The sequence below is a fragment of the Rhea pennata genome, chromosome 2 (genome assembly GCF_028389875.1).
Source record: "Rhea pennata isolate bPtePen1 chromosome 2, bPtePen1.pri, whole genome shotgun sequence".
Taxonomy (NCBI): domain Eukaryota; kingdom Metazoa; phylum Chordata; class Aves; order Rheiformes; family Rheidae; genus Rhea; species Rhea pennata.
The window spans coordinates 118,148,442-118,168,197 of record NC_084664.1 but is presented as its reverse complement, the minus strand read 5'-3'; the positions used below and the strand labels follow the sequence as shown (position 1 = coordinate 118,168,197).

Genomic DNA, 19,756 nt, shown 5'->3' with positions numbered 1-19,756 from the left:
CTGTCACCATTCTCAGAGATAGCTTTCTCTGTCATGAAATTTTTTATATAAAAAAATCAGTCTCTCTCACACCCAGTGAAAGTCACTTATCGCCTCCCATAGGCCAGAGGTGAGTGCCCCAGAAAAGTACAGTTGCCTTCAGCTTTCTGCTGTTTGGTGCAAAGTGAATTGTTCTTCATCAGGTTCATGGTCACCAACATTGAAAAATTGAATTTATCTGGTCTTTATGCAAATTAAATTAATATCAATCCAGGTGAAAGTTTTCATGTGACAGGCCTTTTAAATTCAATTTTTTCTCTTCAAGTTGTCAGTGTTCTACTTGAAAACACAAATTGAATATTAAATACATGATTATTGAAGCTATTAATCATGCAGCTAAGTAAAACCATTAGCAAACTGCGAATAGTTGCAAATAAAATCATAGCTTTGCTACCTCTTAATTCCATGTAGACTGTCTGTGGAGTTAAAGACAAAATAAGAGATGTTGCATAGTTTAACTTTCTTTACAGTTGAGTTAAGATGAAATACAGAAATATGATCGCTGTTCAAGGTCTAAATATTAATATTAATTAAATATTTAACATCATTTTTCTTCCATCCCCCACATTGAGCTTATCTTCTGCTGGTTCTAGTCCCCAAGGGCTATTTTATTTAATTAATACTTCATATAAAATCCATATAGAGCTCTTCCTTCTCAAACAATTTACCAGCTAGAATGCAGTCAGCGTGCTCTCTTTCTCATCTAGTGAGTCTTTTGAGATGAGAAAAACAAAACCCAAAAAAGTCAGTTCAGAATTCCTACAAATATTCAGTTGAATGAAATGAACAGTTCAGAATTACTACAAAAAGTGTACTAAAAAAATAAAGAGGATGTTTTGCAATATTCAGGAACAGAAATTATCCAGAAGTCCATTCTCTCTACAGAATCTTCATTTTTAGATGCAGCTACTGTCATTCACCTGTCTTCATTTTCTCATTTTCTGTGAATGTTTTCTTCTGTGCTTCGTCCTTTCTAAATCTCCTTTTCTGCCTTTTTGCTTTCTTATTTAAATCTTCTCTTTCTTTTAGTGATTTCTTCATGTCTCTCATCCCTTTCTATTCATGATTGTCTCTCTTTAGCATTTGAAAAACTTAAGTTTGTGTCCCTACTCCCACACATCAGGCAGAGTGTAAATCCCTAGTGACTTTTCAGTACAGACCGTTTATAAGCTCTTGGGTTCTGTTTTGGGAGGAAGAGTGAGATAGATTTCATCACTGTTTCTTCATCATAAAGGTAGAAAATGGCTATTAGGATGCAAACCTAAGGGCGATGAAGGATCGACTTTGCTATCAACAATTCAAAAATAGTAATTTTCCTCTGGACATTTGCTATTTCCTACCTATATTTGTTTCCCTTGATGGTCTGTCTTTTTTTCTCAGATTGACATGTGTACTCCCCTCTGAACCTGAGGTGAAAGGCATTGAAGAATTTCTGTAACATTATTGCCTGCATTGTGCATTTTCTTAACATTTTTCCCTTTCTTTTTATGTATGTTTAAGTCCTCCAGATTGCCTTCTATATGCGCTATCAACAGTTTTCATTATTTTAATTGCCCCAGACTTCACTTTTCCAAATATACTACAAAATGATAGCAGGCAATGGCATGGACAAACTATAAAATGTATATATGTATATATGCATACAATATATATTTGAGGAGAGGGAGTGGAAAGGGTTTGAAAAATGCCTTGGAATGTGAGAATAAACCAACATTACCAAAAAATGTATTCAGGAATCTATAATTAAGGCAGTTCATTTTTCTTTTTCTGTATTTTTCCATAGTGGTTATGTCTTCGACTATGATTACTACAGGGATGATTTCTACAATCGGTATGTGTGGTTATATTTTTATACAAACTATATCATTTCTACTCTTTGTTTATAATGATAACACATTGTTTGGTTAGATAGGTATGTTCTGATTTCCCATATTATTGATTTCATTATTTTTATTGTGTATCAGAAGACTATTTGAACAGATCACAGACAAGATTACCACCATCCAATGTCTGCTCATTAAGCAGTTTTTTTGCTATTAACCTTCTCTGTGAGTTTTGGGGCTTTTTCTGTGCTGAAAAATTAAATGATATTTTAATTGCCCAGTATTTCTGCTAGGCGTACTTTGACTGAAACTTACAGCAGCTGTAAAATTCTTCAAATGACAGTCCTGTCTATGTCTTTTCATCCACATGTATGAAAAGATGTGGAATGTCTCCTGAAATTTTGATATTTCAAGCATTTTCCAAAAATGCTTAGGAGTCTAGAAGGCTCTTGAGGTAAGTCAGATCACAAGCTGAAAAACAAGCGTATGGTAGGGAATGCAATGTGAATACCTGAGCAGTGGGAAACTTACGCCTTGAGTAGGTACACACAGCCTAGCTCAGCATGGTGAGAATTTAATGGTATTCATGCAGATATAGCAGAATCACTGTAACACAGGGTTAACATGGATAGCCATGGATAACCAGCTCATGTCCCTGCAGTGTTGTATCTCTGCATTATAGTAGCCTGGTTTAGCAGACAAGAGGGGAACATGGCATACCAACCTCTTTTAATCTGAGATTTTTTTTATCTACATGAATGTATAATCAACATGCTTTTAGGAAATAGAAATGCAGACATGGATTCATGACTCTTTGAATTTCTGAATTAGATACATCTTATCCAAAACTTTATAATCTCAGAAGTTGGGGGGAGGAGGGAGTTGTTTTTTTTTTTTTTTTCCCTAATAGTCATTATTTTTCCAATCTTCCCTGAATTAATCAGGGAGAATACATTTATCTCATCTGAACTAAAGCAGTATTGAGATCAGAAAAGGGTGGCAGTAATGGTTAATGCTGTGAAATAAATATGTGAGTATGAGTGACAGCCATCATAAGCATAATTAAACGTTATGTATGAAGATGAACACTAAAACATTTCTTTTTTCATTAATCTTCATATACCATTGCTTAATTATGCTGATAATGGCTGGAATTCACTTATTTATGTAGAATATTCAAGGCCATAAATTTCAACTTCAACTGGAACCATAGGATCACTGTGACATATGCTGCAAACAGCTATGACAGGAAAAAAATTAGGCAGTTAACGTTAAGTTGTCTGTAGAATTATGGTACAGACAACTTGGTACAGTCAACTGTAAGGTTCTTGGAATTTAAGCACTAGGTGCTTACTTGCCAGAAAATGGGCTACAAGACTTAAGTTTCATTCTGCTTTCTGCTCAGTATGCTGTTAGGCACTATGCTGTTTACTGTTTTCAAATATGTATCTGTCCTCCCAGCTGGGGGACAGTAGTCAGAACTGTCTGAAAATTAAACATGCAGTTATAAATTTACATAATTGCTAGTTGCAAGTATCTTTTGAAAGAAATTCAAGAATGTTTCGTGATAACATTGTTTGTCCTTCAACTTTAGTCTCAAAAATGGAAATGTTCATTTATTGAACTTTGTTCTCCCAGTCTATCCTGTTCATTTAGTTTATAGATTATCTTCCATTGATTGCAGTGCTAATTCTTTGAATATATAATTACTATAATGTATTTTGTTTGAACAAGACTAACAATTTATTTTTATTAATCTTACTTGAGGATTTTAGTGATTCTAGACCAATTCACCCCCCAACAAAGAGAGTATATGATGGGACCCCTTTTCTGTGGACTCTGAAAGACATAGCTCCCACAATAGAAAGAATTTTTTGCTGTGTTACAAACTGCAAGATATTTCTTTATGGTGATGATTAGCTTCAGAAAAGTTCATTTATTTTTCTATCTGCATGGATAGGAGACAGAAAACTAGAATCTAAGCCATATATGTAATAAAAGAGCTGAAATGTTACCACCACAAAATGTATTGCTGTTACTTGTGTGCAACAAACTGATGTGTATCTGTGGAAAACAGGTTATGGATTTTCCATGCCACAAATAACAGAGTCCCATAGAGCATCTCTCATTTAAACTGCACAAAATCTGATCTGGGTTGTGAACAAAATCTGAATATGGCACTTAATGTGCACGGGTCCTTGAAATCTAATTGGTCTGTGTTATAAAGTGATTATAGTTTCAAAGAGTCGTTTTCTCAAAGAAAACACAGTCATTTAGTTGACAGGGTTTCCATGACATGAAATCATAGAAAATGTTATGGAGTCCATCTGACTTCACTTTTTCTAGGTTGTTTGACTACCATGGCCGTGTCCCCCCTCCACCCCGTGCAGTGATACCACTCAAGCGTCCTCGTGTAGCTGTGACAACAACTCGCAGAGGCAAAGGAGTATTTTCCATGAAAGGAGCATCACGATCCACATCAAGTGGAGCTTCTTCCTCAGGATCCAAATGTGAGTTGCTCATATCGTTGGGTTTTATTGAAATAGTGATCCTGGTAACTTCTTCAAAAAGCAAGTAGTCTAAATTATAGCTCTGTTGGTTACAAAAGATGCCACACTTTTGCTGCAAGTCAAAGAGCATCTTGATGTAACTTTTAAAGGCCATGCATTCAACAATATTTGAGCTACAGATCCATTCCTTGGCCTTATAAGAAGCCTTTTTAAACTCTCTAGCATTCTGACTGCTTATACACAATGAGGTCTTGCAAATGGATGTTGATAAATTGATGCAAGTTATCTGACTACAGCAAAGCTGAGAGATATTGATCTCAGAGGAAACTTGAGGATTGTTTTCACTCCTGTGTAAGTTTGTTTGTCTCTTTGGTTGGTTGGTTATTTTTTCCCAGTTGGGGGATGAGGGGAGAACTGTGTGGGTTTTTTTTGCTGGTGAATCATTTGAAGATGGAAAGAGCCAAACTGCTCTTACATGTGCTAAAAGGAATGTAAAACAGGACCAGAGACTTAGGGATTATTCAGCCTTTAGTAAATTGGCCTTAGAATAGCTGATGAGCAACAGGGTATTCCCTTTACCATGTTCACCAAGCTCCTCACTCCACAGCTCTCCCAGGTACTTCGTTTTCCTCCCCATGCATCTTTCAGCACCCGTATGTCTTCCCCTACCTTTTATGTAGAGTGATACCGTCATTGGCAGCATCTCTCGAAGAGGAAGAGAAAGATCAAGTAGGGATCAAATATCAGAGAAAATGAAGGGGCTGCAAAAAGACACTTGCAGTACCAGATTACTCAGCAAAGCACCTTGCTCTCTTATGCACAGGGCGTGTAACAAGCAAATCCACCAACAATACACCGAACTGGAAAAGGGGCTAAAATGTCATAATTTTATACTCTCCTTGAATATGCTATCTAAATCTCATACACTAGCATCTAACAAAGATGAACCTCTAGTAAGTCCACTAGGATCCATATGTATTTATTCAGTGATGGTATCTAAGGCCAAGGCCAAAGAAAACTTGTAATAAATATATGTGACAGAAAAAATGAAGTATGATAAACAGTGCAAAAGATAACATTGTACTTCAAGGAATAAAGAATTCAGGTGATTCCTTGGAAAGTATGATGTTCTGGGAAATAATCACTATTAAAGGGCCTGGGATTCTGACTGGCAAGCTATTTGAACATTAACTCATAACATAGCACAATAATGTGTAGAATTTATGGATATTAAACTAAGTATATCTTGAAGGAAAATTGTTTCCTCTGTATGTGACCTTGCTTCTGGAAAGCTATGTCCAGTTCTGCTGTCCACGAAGCATGAAGGATGTTAAGACAAGCTGAAGAGATTTCAGAGGAAAGCCTCAGGACAATGGATAAAGCACTGGATCTTCTGTCAGATCTGATTCAAATTCCATGACCTTCAAACCTTACCACAAATTTTCCTGTGGCCAAGACTGACATGAATAACATAACATATCTTATAGAGTCAATGGGAAAGGAGGATCTAGAACTATTTCTTGGATGGGTAGCATGAGTTCCTTTTTCTTTCACTGATATATTGGGTATGGCTGGACTGGTCATGATGCTATAACCTGATGTAGCTAATGGTGCCATCTTACTGTTATCTCACTTTCATTTATAACCATATGTATGAATTTTGGCCAACATAGCTTTTCCATGCTGCACAAGCAGGTGCAGGCAAATAGTAGAGATTCCTGCTGTAGTATTGTTTTCCTTAGGCTTGAAAGTTGCATCTAGTTCGAGTTACAGGTTGACAACTTCTGCCTTAAAGTGAGGCTTGGTATAGGTTCACTGTGTTTAATTTATTGAAGGAAAGGCTAAATAAAACTTATTCTCAACCTTAAACTAATACCATTAGCAAAAGCCCTTTCTTCTTGCAAAGATCTAGTGGGTGAATTCTGAAGTTTGCCATCTTTAGATGAACTTGTTAGGTTGCCATCAGAACTACTTAACAAAAGTGTCAACTTTGAGATGATGTTTTGGTGGCTGTATGTGCACTATGTGCCTAAACGCCTGTTAGCCGATGGAGATCTAGCCAACTTAGTCATTGGAGTCTAGATGATGATTCAGCTGATGCTGAAGGAGGCATCTGTTGACTGGACAGCCAAACCACACCCAGTGTGATTTGAGGCTCCAGTGAATGAATTGGCTTGATCACTCTTAACAAGCATGGGAACTTTGATACCTAGGACATAAGAAAAATCATAGAAATCATAAAAATCATAGAAATTTAGGTGTCATATTAAGGATCTGACACACATAAATGCATATCTGGGAGTACTATCATCTCTTTTGCTCTCCAGAGTGTAAGTATGTGTCTACATCATTTTCACACATATCTTGAACAAATCCTCTTGTCCCTAGCCACACATTTACTTCTCTCAATACTTTACATAATGAATTAAGATTCTTCTTATTGATTCAAAAGAAAGCATATGACTCAGAACTCAGTTTTAATAGATTTAGAATGTAAATTGATAATCTTTTCCATTCCCTGAGTCTTTGGCTTCTCCCATAGTGAATCTAAGCTTTAGTATGTAAGTCAGTCAGTCAGTCTATGGTTGTAGACTTTTTCAGTAGATCTCCTCTAGTTCATCCTTTACTGTTGTTTTATCCATAAGAGAAGTTAGTAGTATAGTTGCATTCAATTTACTACCTCACCTAAAAGCTGGTCTAAGAAGTCTTCACTTTTTAGATTCACTTTCCCTTGAGAAGATAAAATATTTTAGATGAGTTTTATTTTTTTATATATTTCTTGTCCAGCATAAGTTAGAACTAGAGAGAATAGAGGAATTTAGCATAAATGTCAAGGAACTCCCTCACAGAGAAATCTGTATTTCATTGTAAAGAATGGAACATACAGATATCTGCTTCTCAGAATAGTCACCACATTTCATAGAACCATAGAATCAGTAAGGTTGGAAGGGACCTCTGGAGATCGTTGAGTCCAACCTCCCTGCTCAGCAGGGTCACCTAGAGCATGTTAGACAGGGTTGTGTCCAGGCGGGCCTTGAAGATCTCCAGAGAAGGAGACTCCACAACCTCTCTGGGCAACCTGGTCCAGTGCTCCATCACTCTCACAGTGAAGAAATTTCCCCTCATGGTCAGGCGGAACTTCCTGTTCTTCAGTTTCTGCCCATTGCCTCTTCTCCTGTCACATGGGGCAAATATAAAGAGTTTGTCCCTGTCCCCTTGACACCCTCCCTTCAGATACTTATTCACATTGATAAGATCCCCCCTGTCTTCTCTTCCCCAGGCTGAAGAGGCCCAGCTCTCGCAGCCATTCCTCATAGGGCAGGTACTCCAGACCTCTGATTATCCTCGTAGCCCTACGCTGGACTCTCTCCAGTAGCTCCATGTCTCTCTTGGACTGGGGAGCCCAGAACTGCACACAGTACTCGAGATGAGGCCTCTCCAGGGCTGAGTAGAGGGGCAGGATCACCTCCCTCAACCTGCTGGCAACACTCTTCCCAATGCACCCCAGGAGACAATTGGCCTTCTTGGCCAGAAGGGCACATTGCTGGCTCATGGTCAATTTGTCATCCACCAGCACTCTCAGGTCCTTCTCTTCAGAGCTGCTCTCTACAAGGTCAGCCCCCAGTCTGTACTGGTGCCTAGGGTTATTCCTCCTCAGGTGCAGGGCCCTGCACTTGCCCTTGTTGAACCTCGTGAATTTCCTTTCTGCCCAGCTCTCCAGCCTGTCCAGGTCTCTCTGAAGGGCAGCACAACTCTCAGGTGTGTCAGCCACTCCTCACAGCTTGGTATCATCAGCAAACTTGCTGAAGATGAACTCTGTCCCCTCATCCAGGTCATTGATGAAGAAGTTGAACAGGATGGGACCCAGTACTGAGCCCTGGGGGACGCCACAGGCCTCCAACTGGACTCCACACCGCTGTTGCTTTATTACACGTTCTTCATTTCAGAAATTTTTTTTTTAGTACCATGTCAAGAATTAAGTAGAGCATAGTGAAGATTACAGACTTCAAAACTAGTCCAAGTATGTGGATCCATAGCCACATGTTGTGAGATCTCCAACCTCACTGTCTAAATAATATGGAAATGTTGAAGAACATCCAAATTTTGTAATAGAAGAGCAATTATGAGCGATCCTAATACACAATGTTAAGGCTTGGTCTAAGTATTTTTCAACAGGCAATGCTTGTGTATTCGGGTGTCATGTGAATTCTACAAATGCCAGTCTCCAGGTGGCAAGAATATTTTTTTTGATTCAGCTCTTAATGCAGAAGAGAGGGTTGCAAGTTGCATCACTAAAAAACATGCCCTCATTTTTGATCCCTGTTGGGCTTACACCCTCAGTTCTTTAGAATGGCATTTGGAAAACAGCTGCAGAGACCATTTATCAGACAGGAATACATTTCAAAAAATATTTTTTTTGCATGCAGCACACCTGAAAATAAATTGATCGATTCTTTTCTTTAAGAGGAGTCAGCACACTGCATACACACTTTTATGCTTGATTTCCCCATAGAATTATTTCGCTTTTTGTCAAATCCAACCAGCTCATCATAAAGGTAGAAACATGATTTTGTTGACTTGAACAGAAATGTAATCAGCTTATTGTAAGACGTTTATCAGAAAAATAAGCAAGCCATTCCCTTAGGGTCTGCAAGCTGGAAAACAGAATGTGTGTTCTGTTGCCTCTTTTGCTGTTTTATTTGGAAAGTTTGTTATATTGATTTGTGGGATTAAGTAGTTTAATATTTTGTTGACCCTCTACTTTACATTGCTAATTTGAACCTCTTGAACTAATGCACTGTTGATTAGAATTGCAATTTATTGATAGTTAAATAAAGGCTCTCTTCAATAATGAGAAACATAGTTTGTGGGAAGGAAGCTATTTTGGTGTTAATGAAATTCAAGGCTATTTACCAGCTTAATCTCAAGTTCAGAGTTAATTATGTCAAAATGGTATTGCCTATGCTTGAAAGATTTTATCCCCAAATGACAAAACTCTCATGAGATCATACACCCTAATATATTTCTCAGACTTAAGTAGAAATCTCTTAGGCATAACTATTCTCATGATTGTTCACAATCAGACTGGACCCAGAAAATGAACCCAACCCAACAAGTAAAGATCAGAACACAGAGGACTCATCTGTGAAATTATTAGGGATCTGAATTAGAGGAATTTTTTTCTGAAAAATAGCAATCCAAACAAAGAAGCTTGTTGTGGCATACAGCAAAGAAGTTATAAAAATATAATACCAAAATATAATAACTAGTTCACTGATGATTACATCTGCAGAAATAATGTCTGTCTTCCACTGCAGTAAATTTTTGTTCTACCAAAAAATGGTAATATGTGCTCTAAGTTTGCTTTTAAAACAAAAACAAACCAGGAGGATTTGTTTTATTTTCTGAACCTATAATTGTTCTAAGATCAGTTGACTAAATTCTTTTTCTTATTTTTTAACTCTAAATAGAAAAAATAAAATAAAATTCAATATATTGGTAGGGAAACTACACATGGCAGTTTTCCATGCTAGTGGTATGAAGCAGCAGCTGCAGATTGCCATTTAGCACTGGAAAAAAATCACTTTTTTTCTAACAAAATAGAAACTGAAGCTCTTGGAGTATGCTATTTCTTTTTTACTGCTGTAAGCAGGAGAAAAATATTATTATTATATTTTTTATCCCTTGTGTGTATGGACAGGGAAAAGATATTTAAGAGATTAAAAAACATACAGAAATACGCCTTTAAATGAATTCATCTTAGGTTCATCAGTGAACTCATTTCACAGTGAAATCTAAAGCAATATAATGTGATAAAATATTTCATATTGAACTGGAAGTATTTAGGTAAAAATAGATGACATTTCTTTTCAAAGACATCTGATTCATGCTTTGTGGGTTGCAATTTGTAGTTATGGCAAAAAAATCCCAAATATTACCGTAATTCAACAAAAGTACTTCCATTTCTATAAATATAATTGACAATAATTTTAAATCTCTTGTTTTGAGCTTGTTCCTGGTGCAGCTTGTCTCCTTAGATGCTTACATGAGAGCTGCATTCTTGAATGCATTTAGACTCACAGCAAAGAGCTTTGAAGGGTCACTGAATGTACTTTATGCTATTGCAAGTAGCCATATCATCTCATCCTTTTTATAAATCTCATCCTTTTCATAAACAGAATAAACTCTATCTTAAACTCGTTAGGTTTTGTATTTTTCTATTTCTGTTTCTTCTTCTTAAATTTATTTCTAATTTGTGCATATCTACGTGAACAACATTATTTTAGCTTAAAATTTTATTTTTCTTCTAGCCCCTTCTCTCTAGGTCAAACAAGCAAAAGTCTTCTGTGTTTCAGGCTTTATGTTCTTCTGGTCATCTTGTGATCCTTCCCTCCAACTTCTCACTAGAATTCAATGGTTCAAACTGTATATGTTATTCTAGTTGAGCTCTCACCAGATGTTTGTACAATGACATTAATACTTCTTCATCTTTAGAAGCATAGCATTTGATACATCCTAGCACTGCATTTTCTTTTTTTTGGATGCATTACAGTGATAGGCCATAGGTCAACCTGAGATTAAAAGTACTCCCAAAGGTAATTCTTTCTTTCACTTTCCTTTTCATGAGGTTCTATGTTCAGAGAGTAGGAGTAGGAGTTCTGTTATTAGTCAATCAACAACTGAATTAATTTCATCTTGTTACTACTGTAGAAATCTTTAAAGTCACCAGGCTTCTACTATCATTACAATTCAATTCTAGAGAGATGACACCTTGCAATTTTTCTATATCATCAGCAAATTTCATCATATTTATTTTCAGCATGAATATTGTTGAAGATATTTAACAATTCTGGTGCCACTCCTTCAGGAATTCCTTTGGTAATTTCTCTCTTTCACTGCATACATTTCTGTCATCTGATAGCCTTTCTGCTAAAAGAAAAAACAGAAAGATACTTTATTTTCCTATTTTGTTATTAAAATCAGCTGAACAAATATTTTAAATATACGAAGCTATAGTCTCAAATTTATAAAGTGCTATATTTCTTTTTAAAAATCATTGAATTTTTAATGGAGAATTTACACACTCAAAGAAGGACATGTTTGTAGCACAACTTCAACATGAGTATGAAGTACAGTATTTACATTCTTCACATTTTTGTCTGTATTATCCCTAAGGTTCTTGAAGTTCTCTGTTGCTGTAGTTCTACATCAATTTTTCTTTAGTAGCCTCCGCCTACCATGGAAATAAAAGGTAACCAAGAATGAAATTTCTCTGATAACACTGATCTTGAAGATATATACGATGCCTTGCAGATTAGGAGGATAAGTAGCCCAGATAATTATACCATCATAAGTTTGAAACTGGAGTGGAAATTTGGAACTTGTGCAGACTTTTTGAAAATCTTTCTCCTTTTTTCTTTCAGTCCTTTCTAGTATAAAATTGATGTGATAGACGGTGTGTTGGAATCTCCTATTTAATGTTAAGTTGTAGCTTCATTGACCAATGTTTTAACAAATAATCTTGTCACAGGAGACTCTTGCATGAAATACGGGGAACAGTACAGGATCTTAGTAGTTTATAAAATCTTGGTTTGCTGTTGAAGCCACACCATTGCATCTGTCTTCTCCTTAGTCTTCTTCTCAAATCAATTTCTCAGTGGAGCAGTACAGGAAAGGCCCTATAAAGCAGAAGCTTTGGCCTCAGTTGAACAGCAGCCCTATGTACATGCCTGTTTCCTTGCCAAACTGAGAAGTACATATGTATTCTCCTTTGTTTTTTTTAAAATGAGAACAAATATCATTAGGTCCTTGTGGTGTCCCTTCTGAGTTTTGATCTTTTGATCCCGGCAAGCCAGTCAAGCGAGCACCTCTAATACAGCAGCTTGGCTATATGAGATATGTTGCCATCTTACTTTGTAGTGGGCTGCTACAGACACTCAGCATCCCCCATTGGACAGATTCACACTATTTCACCTTGGAATTTGTGCTGCTTCTGTATTCCAGCATGGACCAATCACAGACCCCAGGGAAGCAGTGACCTTCTAAATATACAGTTGTCAGAATCTTAACATTTCATTATAGATCTGGAGGATTGGACGGTGACCCGTTATTTCTCTGAGAATGTTTTAAGACCTTAGTCTATAAATATACTGAATAATTCTATACAGTATGAGAGCATAGAACAAAGGTCACTTTTCACCACAGCTGCATAAAGCCTACTGTTCATTTCGTATGAGATCAGAGGTTTCAGCCAATGATGATGTGAGATGTGCAATTTCATGAAAAGTGTAACAGCCCCCCTTAGCCAAGTTGTTATAACTACAATGTACCTGACCCAAACTGTGAGATAAAGAACATCAATTTCAACCACAGTGAATGTGCTCTAAGCTTGCACTAAGGTTTAGAAGCAAACACACACTCATCACTATTGAACCAGGTGGTGGCTTGCCTGTACACTTCATCATTAGATTTTAACTGTCCGGTGAAAAATAGCTATGAGATGCCATAATGAGATACATGCCTAAGAGTCAGTCAATGAGATTGTTAAGACAAGATACAGCCAGGAGACCCTTTGTACAGAAAGGAAAGTGTCCTTCTCCAAAGCAGAGCCTCCCCTTTCTCAGTCCTACCTATGGCCCTCCCTCCCATCACTCCAGATATGCACCTCCAAAGGCAATGCACAGCCTTCTTCAACAAAGGTAAGGAGGGAAGAGGACTACTTCTCTGTTCTCTTCTATTACCAGTGCCTCATAAGTTAAGGTGAAGGTACATTTCTCCTTACAATAAGAAGGTCATATGCTATTGACCTTTATAATGGATTTATTCTCCCAAGGTAGCACAGGGTTCCTATTTTCTCCTCTTGGCCTGTACAACATGATATCCTATCATAGACAGAACAAGTGGATATACTTGGACTATCTTCTGAGCCTCAAAAATTGTCCTGAGAATGCCATTACATCAAACTCATTCATGAGTGCTACAGTGTTCTTTCTTCTGAGGCCAAAATACCTACAAAGCAGTTAGGTCTTCCTTTATGTAAGCACTTCCTCCAGTCCCATATGGGAATGCAATGGGAAATGTAAATGAAGAGTAGCAAACATAGCAAATATGCTGTAGCATACATAACAGCAAACACGAATGAAGAGTAATCCACTGTAACAAACTTTTATTATCTTCTTAATTTATTGGTCTTAATTTACTGGAGCTAGCTCCATCCCTGGATGTGCTCATGAAAAGAAATATTCTCATATATTCTCTACAGCTGGAAAAAGTACAAGTAGTTACCTAGAATTGAAAACTTTGAAGTAATAATTTTTAACACTTTATATTTCAATGAAGTTGTTGACTGGAAAATAACATTACTTTCCTGGCTGCTCTAGCATTTATGTTACCATTCTCTATTGTTGAAAAACACCACTGCTATTGTGAGAGATCTTTTTATAATTGTTGTTATTATTAAAAAAAAATAGTCCAGAAAAACAGCATTACAAAACAGTGAACTGTCTATCATACTGGAGTCATTCTTTCACTATAGGCTATTTGTCACTAAAAGATACTTGGATTTGCTAACATTTCCCTTTATATGTTTGCCTAAAATGCCTATTACAGTGTAATACCCCTCATGTAAATCCCTGTCACTAGGGCTTAGTACTCTATGATTTTCTAGGTTTCAATATTTGTAACTAACAGAGTTGGTTTTAAAAATTGTTTCTGTAAAAATAGAGAGAAATAAAGAAGTAGACTTTGAATAGTACACAGGAAATGAGAAAAAAACGTATTCTGCTGATTCATGAAGAGGTACAAATATAATTTATTTCATTTTTTGTGTCTTTATTCTCTTTCCACAGTGAAGTCAGATGAATTGCAAACAATCAAGAAGGAATTAACCCAAATCAAAACAAAAATTGACTCCTTGCTAGGGAGACTGGAAAAGATTGAAAAACAGCAAAAAGCTGAGGCAGGTAGGTAAAAATGATTTGTAGTCACATTAATTAAACTAGAGTATGTTTATCAGTCAAGCAGACATATCAGAGAGAGAAAAGAAGCCTTCCAGAATATTTGGTGTGTAATGTGGGCCCAGAAACAAGGTAAATTATCTCTTAGGTAGAACTATCAGGATGAAATAAATAATATTTTTTAGAAGATGCAACAACATCATAAAAAGAGTTGTTTTCTATAGTTGGTTCAGTAGAAAAAAAGAACAATTTTCCCCTAGACATTCTGGAAACAAGACATTTGAAATAATTAAGTTGGAGGTTGTTGATTGCGGGAGCATTTGTACTATCTATATTAAAATTATTAGATGGTTTGTATTATCCGGGCAGGATACAATAGTCACTAGTGTCAGCAAGGGAAATTCCAATCGGATATAAGGGAAAAAAATTCACCATGAGGAGGTTAAGTACTGTAGCAAGTTGTCCAGAGAGTCTGTAGCAGCTCAGTCCTTGGAGATGTTCAGACCCTGGCTGAACGAGGCCCTTGGGACTCTGACTGAGCTTTGAGGTTGGCTCTGCTTTGAATAGAGCTTTGAATTTAGACAGCCCTCCAGAGATCTCTTCCAACCTAAGCTACTTGTGAAGTTTGGCACCTGTGTGAAACAAGCCTTGCTCTAGCTTAGCTTTTCTCTAGCTTGAAATGTTTTAGAAATGACAAAACCCAATACTGTTTTGTAATATTATTAAGATCTTTATTTATATAATTAGGGTCATCATTTTAGCAAATGAATGATCTCACCTGGCAGCATTTTAAAGCCATGCTGAACAGTTATAATGGAGTTACAAGGTCATATTTTCATCTTGATATACATGGGAAACTATTTTAGTTCTTCCTGCAGTCTATAGTATCTCCTTGGATGCTTCCTTGTAAGTCTCTCTGTACAGGTACGTCTCTGTACAGGAGCTTTGTATTAGAGAAACATTTCTGACAACATCCAGCTGGGAAACAGAAGTCCTATTTCACAAAAACTCTCAATATTCCCTTCCCATCTCCTCTTTCCTTATGAATCTTTCAAATTTTTTTGTGTGAAATGTGTGAAAAAGAGACCCTGACTTAGTCTGCAGCAGCCCAGGTGTCTGGGCGCTCAGACCCTTCCCTAACTACACTCAGTTTCAGAAAGCCAAGAAGCCCCAACAGCACAAATTAAGAGAGCTCCATCAAGACTATCTAAAACATCGATGAGAATTAGCAGTTTCATGACCTGACACAGGCAAAATAGATATTTAAATAGATATTTGAATCTCGCTGTTTCCTGTTCCCAGATGCCTGCCTGTTTGCTGATCTGTCGTTGGGATATCTCTCTGAATCCAGAAATTTCCTACTGGAATTGAGAAATCAGCAGTACTGAAACACTTACAGGCTGTAACATTCCAGAAAAATATTTTATCTTTAATAAAATAACAAACAAAATGTCAAAGTAGGTTTTTAAAAGATTCTACCATTTATTTACAATCATTTTCTAAGTCAACAGCCAAGGTCCAATTCCTTAGCTGTTATAGTTCCCCAGTTTACCTTATAAAATAATTTGAGTGCTTTTTCCAAGTCTGTGGTAAATCTTTATTTCTGAGTTTGATTGTCTCTTTAAGAAGAACTGCACACAATATGTATTCATTATATTCTATTTTGTACTTTTTGCAAGTTAGATAAAAGCTGGCATAACCAATGATGATGTAATTGTAAGGTACTCCATTAAGTCACTTGGGCACTGAAATGCTGTGAGATGGCACAATCTACTTCAGCAAGTTTTTAAGAAAAATCTATTGCTATGCAAAACAACCTGTATGTCGTTGTACTTTGCTATCCAATTTGCACTCACTAAAGGACTCTATTGAACTCATATATCTAAATAAAAATCATCTCAAAGAGGAAAATGCTGATTTGTATTAAATCATACTGTTATATCTTTTGAAGATGAGCAATGAACAGTTTCTCTGGAGATTAAAAATCAGTTTCAAACTGTTGATGCTTGAAAACATCATTTGCAAAACCTGTCCCTGATTTTCCTTTCTTCTCACTGAGAGGTGTGAGGAGAAAAAAATACCTCAGAAGTGTCAGTAAATCTGGATCCCCATTTGAGACCCCTACATTGACGAAGAGGGCTAAGCAGCCTGGGTGATGAGTCCACAGAAGATTATTTCCTCAGCTAAACACTTTGTATAAAATAAAGCTACATCAGTAGATAAGTTATTTAATTTACAGCATCAGATGTAACATGATTTTATTCCTTCTCTATAGTTTGGAAATATTATTTCTCACTTCCCTCTGCCAAAAGGTATGGTCTCACTAAGACTGGGATCAGAGAGAGGATCTTTGTCTACCTAAGAAAAATATACAAAAATGAAACCACTATCTTGTACTCCTTTTTTTTTTTTTTTAATCTTGCATTGTTCTTGAGAAGGATATTTAATTATTAATCTTAAAAGTTTGATAGCTAGAGGAATGTGACAGGTTAAACAAAAAAGCTAGACAAGCTAAGTGCATGCTTCAATTACTTTTCTACAGCTGGATGAAAATCTTTTTACAGTACTGGCTGATACTCTTTCTTTTATGCTTATCAATCTCAGTTTATTTCTACTACTGTATGAATATAGATAAGAGAACTTAAAAGTAAAAGATTGATAATTTCACACTTTATGTTGAGAAAGATTAGAAAATTTCTCTGCTAATTTTTTAAACAGGAAAACCTATATAATGTAGGTTACAGTTTTAGGATAGAGTGCTGCAGTCAATAGATTTGGGAGGTATCTGAAAAATCAGTTTTTAATAAGTAGTTGCAAGCTTTTGGATAGCAGAATTTACTTGGATTAGCAAATAGCTATTGAGGCTTAGTAGAATGATTTCCTGTACATATAAAATCAGTAGGAATAGCTCTGCTGTTTGTAAAAATCAGAAAGCCAGGAACAAGATGTTGTTCTGATGTGATGTGATTGCTATAGAAGAATACTCTCCTTGTAATATCAGAGATGAAGATAAGTGGGTGCTTTATAAGTGGGTGCTTCAAGAGAGGATCTGAAGTTTAGCTTCTCAGAAGAGCTCAAAAGAACTAGATGCTTAGCTGGTATTTTAGACTTTACTAAAGACCCCAGTTTACATTCCTGTGTGGATAATTAAACCAATGGCCTGATTTCTTAGTGGCTGTGTTCCAAAAAAATTCCCATTAAAATGTATTAAATCCATAATTCCAGGGACCTTTTTTTTTTGAAAGCCTTGACCAAAGTTGATTCAGTTGTTACAGCTAATCTCAGAAGTGGCTTAAGGCAGAAAATAGTGGGGCAGGATGTAGTAAACGTAGCTGACTGTTGAGTCATTGCCTTATATAGTTAGCCAAGTTACATGATGATAGTAACTGATTATGCACCAAAGGACAATATTGGTAATTCCAGCCCAAGGTGTCTACACGTAAAAAAGCTGGTGTCAATGTCCTCATTAAAACTAGCATGCTATTGTATATAACATGTTATCAAGAGATGTTGATGTTCCATGGGCTGAATCTTACACTAATATGCACCACCACAAGCAGTTGTCTAAGATAACTTTTTTAAGCTTTAAGTACAAGAATCTCTCCTGGAAAAAAAGGGGGGGGGGGGGAGAGGAAAGCCTCATTATTCTGTATCTTCAGTAAATGAATTTTAAAATAAGGGATTAGAGACTAACAAAGACTGAGGAGATGAAAGCATTTTGCAAAATAAATATGTGCAAGTAGAAGAAAAAAAATGTCGGCTTAAGACTGTAATATAGAAAAGTGTGAGAAGATTTTAATATTAGATGCGGAAGGTAATAATTTAAAGTAATAAAAATACATTCACAGAGCTGAAAAATTTACAGCTTCACAGGCTATTTGCAGATTCATTGACTGTTCAACAAGATAGGTGATGCATTAAGTAGTGTTACACAACAGTCAATCTAATAAAGAAAGAAATGTTTTTGTTATGTAGATCTGATCATTAATGGGTATTCCAGATTAAAAAAAAAAAGAAAAGAAAAAAAAAAGAAAAAGAAAGAAAGAAAAAAGAAACGGATATTCCAGCTACATACAAATAATTCTCTGGCCCATAGTCATTCTGAGTAAATAAGTGTTTCCATCTAAACTCCTTATGTGCATAGGAAAAAGATTCTGATCCCTCCAACCATTCTCCCAGCCAGTCTGTCTCTGTCATTCCTCTCTCAATCCTCCTCTGGATTTCAGCTTGCTGGATGAAACTCCTCAAGATATGCAGGAGTCTTGTAATACATAATCACAGCAGTGCAGCCATCTGGGGTAAGCCAAGTAGAACAGATCCTATGGGTCTCCAAGGAAATGGAAATTGTCTTTCTTTTCCCTGCTTAGTAGAAATTATAGAGAACCCTGTATTTGAGTAATGAGAGGGTCTATTCTCCAGTTAGCTCAATACATTATACAAGTTAGGAGAACACTGTTACTTTAGTCTATAAAAAATGGTCAGTTGACTAGAAGGATTTGTTGATTGTATGGTTGTTGAGAGATAGTCACAGCAAATTTATGCAAATCCTTGTTCCCTTATTGGCAATTAACAGTCATCTACTTCTCAGAGTGTAGAGATTTACATACTGCTTATTGGTTGTTGATAAATAAATATATGGTGATTATGCAAATTGGATTCTCACAGCAAATCAAAGTCCAGAGAATCAAAATGCAAGATCCTCTGGTAAAGCAAGTTTTCATCCACTACATGGGAAGGATGAGCATGTTAGTACTAGGGTTGATTTATGCATTAGTTATTTAAATCAATGATTTTGATCATATTTGCCTGACAGATATTAATACACTAATTTTCATAAACCTACTTCATCTGGAGATGGGAAGCTTAGGTTTCTTCCTCAGAGCACTGTTCTTTGCCACTAATAGGGAAGGTTACTGAATCTCTATAGAGTATGTTTTCCTTACAGAAGCTCAAAAGAAACAAATGGAAGATAATGCTGATTTGATTCAAGAGGAATGCATATCAGAGAATGCAGATAACTCTACAGAAGAGCCAATTGAAGGAGGGCCAGATGCAGATGGGGATGGAGAAGAGATGACTGATGGGATAGAGGAGGATTTTGATGAGGATGGCAGCAATGAGCTGGTAAGGAATAACCATGCCATGTCTGTCTATACAGTTGATACAAGTAACCACAGAGAACTGAGAATCTGGGTTAACAAAAGAAACTAACAGTAGCACTTTGATGTTCTGTAATTAGTAGTAAGTCCTGCATTCTTCATACACTGTGGTACTATTAAGGCTGCAAAGAGTAAAGAAAATGGCTCTTTGAGTATAAACAAGAAAAAGACAATTTTCAGTGCTTGATGATTTAGGAAAGGAAATGATTTTTTTTTCTACATTTCTTGTTTAACATTTAATAATGTAGATTAGAAAGGAAAGCATGGTG

The 19,756-nt window shown here is 36.4% G+C and overlaps 1 protein-coding gene across 1 annotated transcript in view; it reads left to right on the top strand.

The window, feature by feature from the left end:
* Positions 1-19,756, top strand: part of RALYL (RALY RNA binding protein like) — a 368,284-nt gene that overhangs the window by 332,485 nt on the left and 16,043 nt on the right. Inside the window, exons 5-8 of the mRNA XM_062568158.1 lie at positions 1,823-1,870; positions 4,209-4,372; positions 14,221-14,334; positions 19,274-19,452. Of these exons, the coding sequence (XP_062424142.1) occupies positions 1,823-1,870; positions 4,209-4,372; positions 14,221-14,334; positions 19,274-19,452 (505 nt within the window). The remainder of the gene's footprint in view (positions 1-1,822; positions 1,871-4,208; positions 4,373-14,220; positions 14,335-19,273; positions 19,453-19,756) is intronic.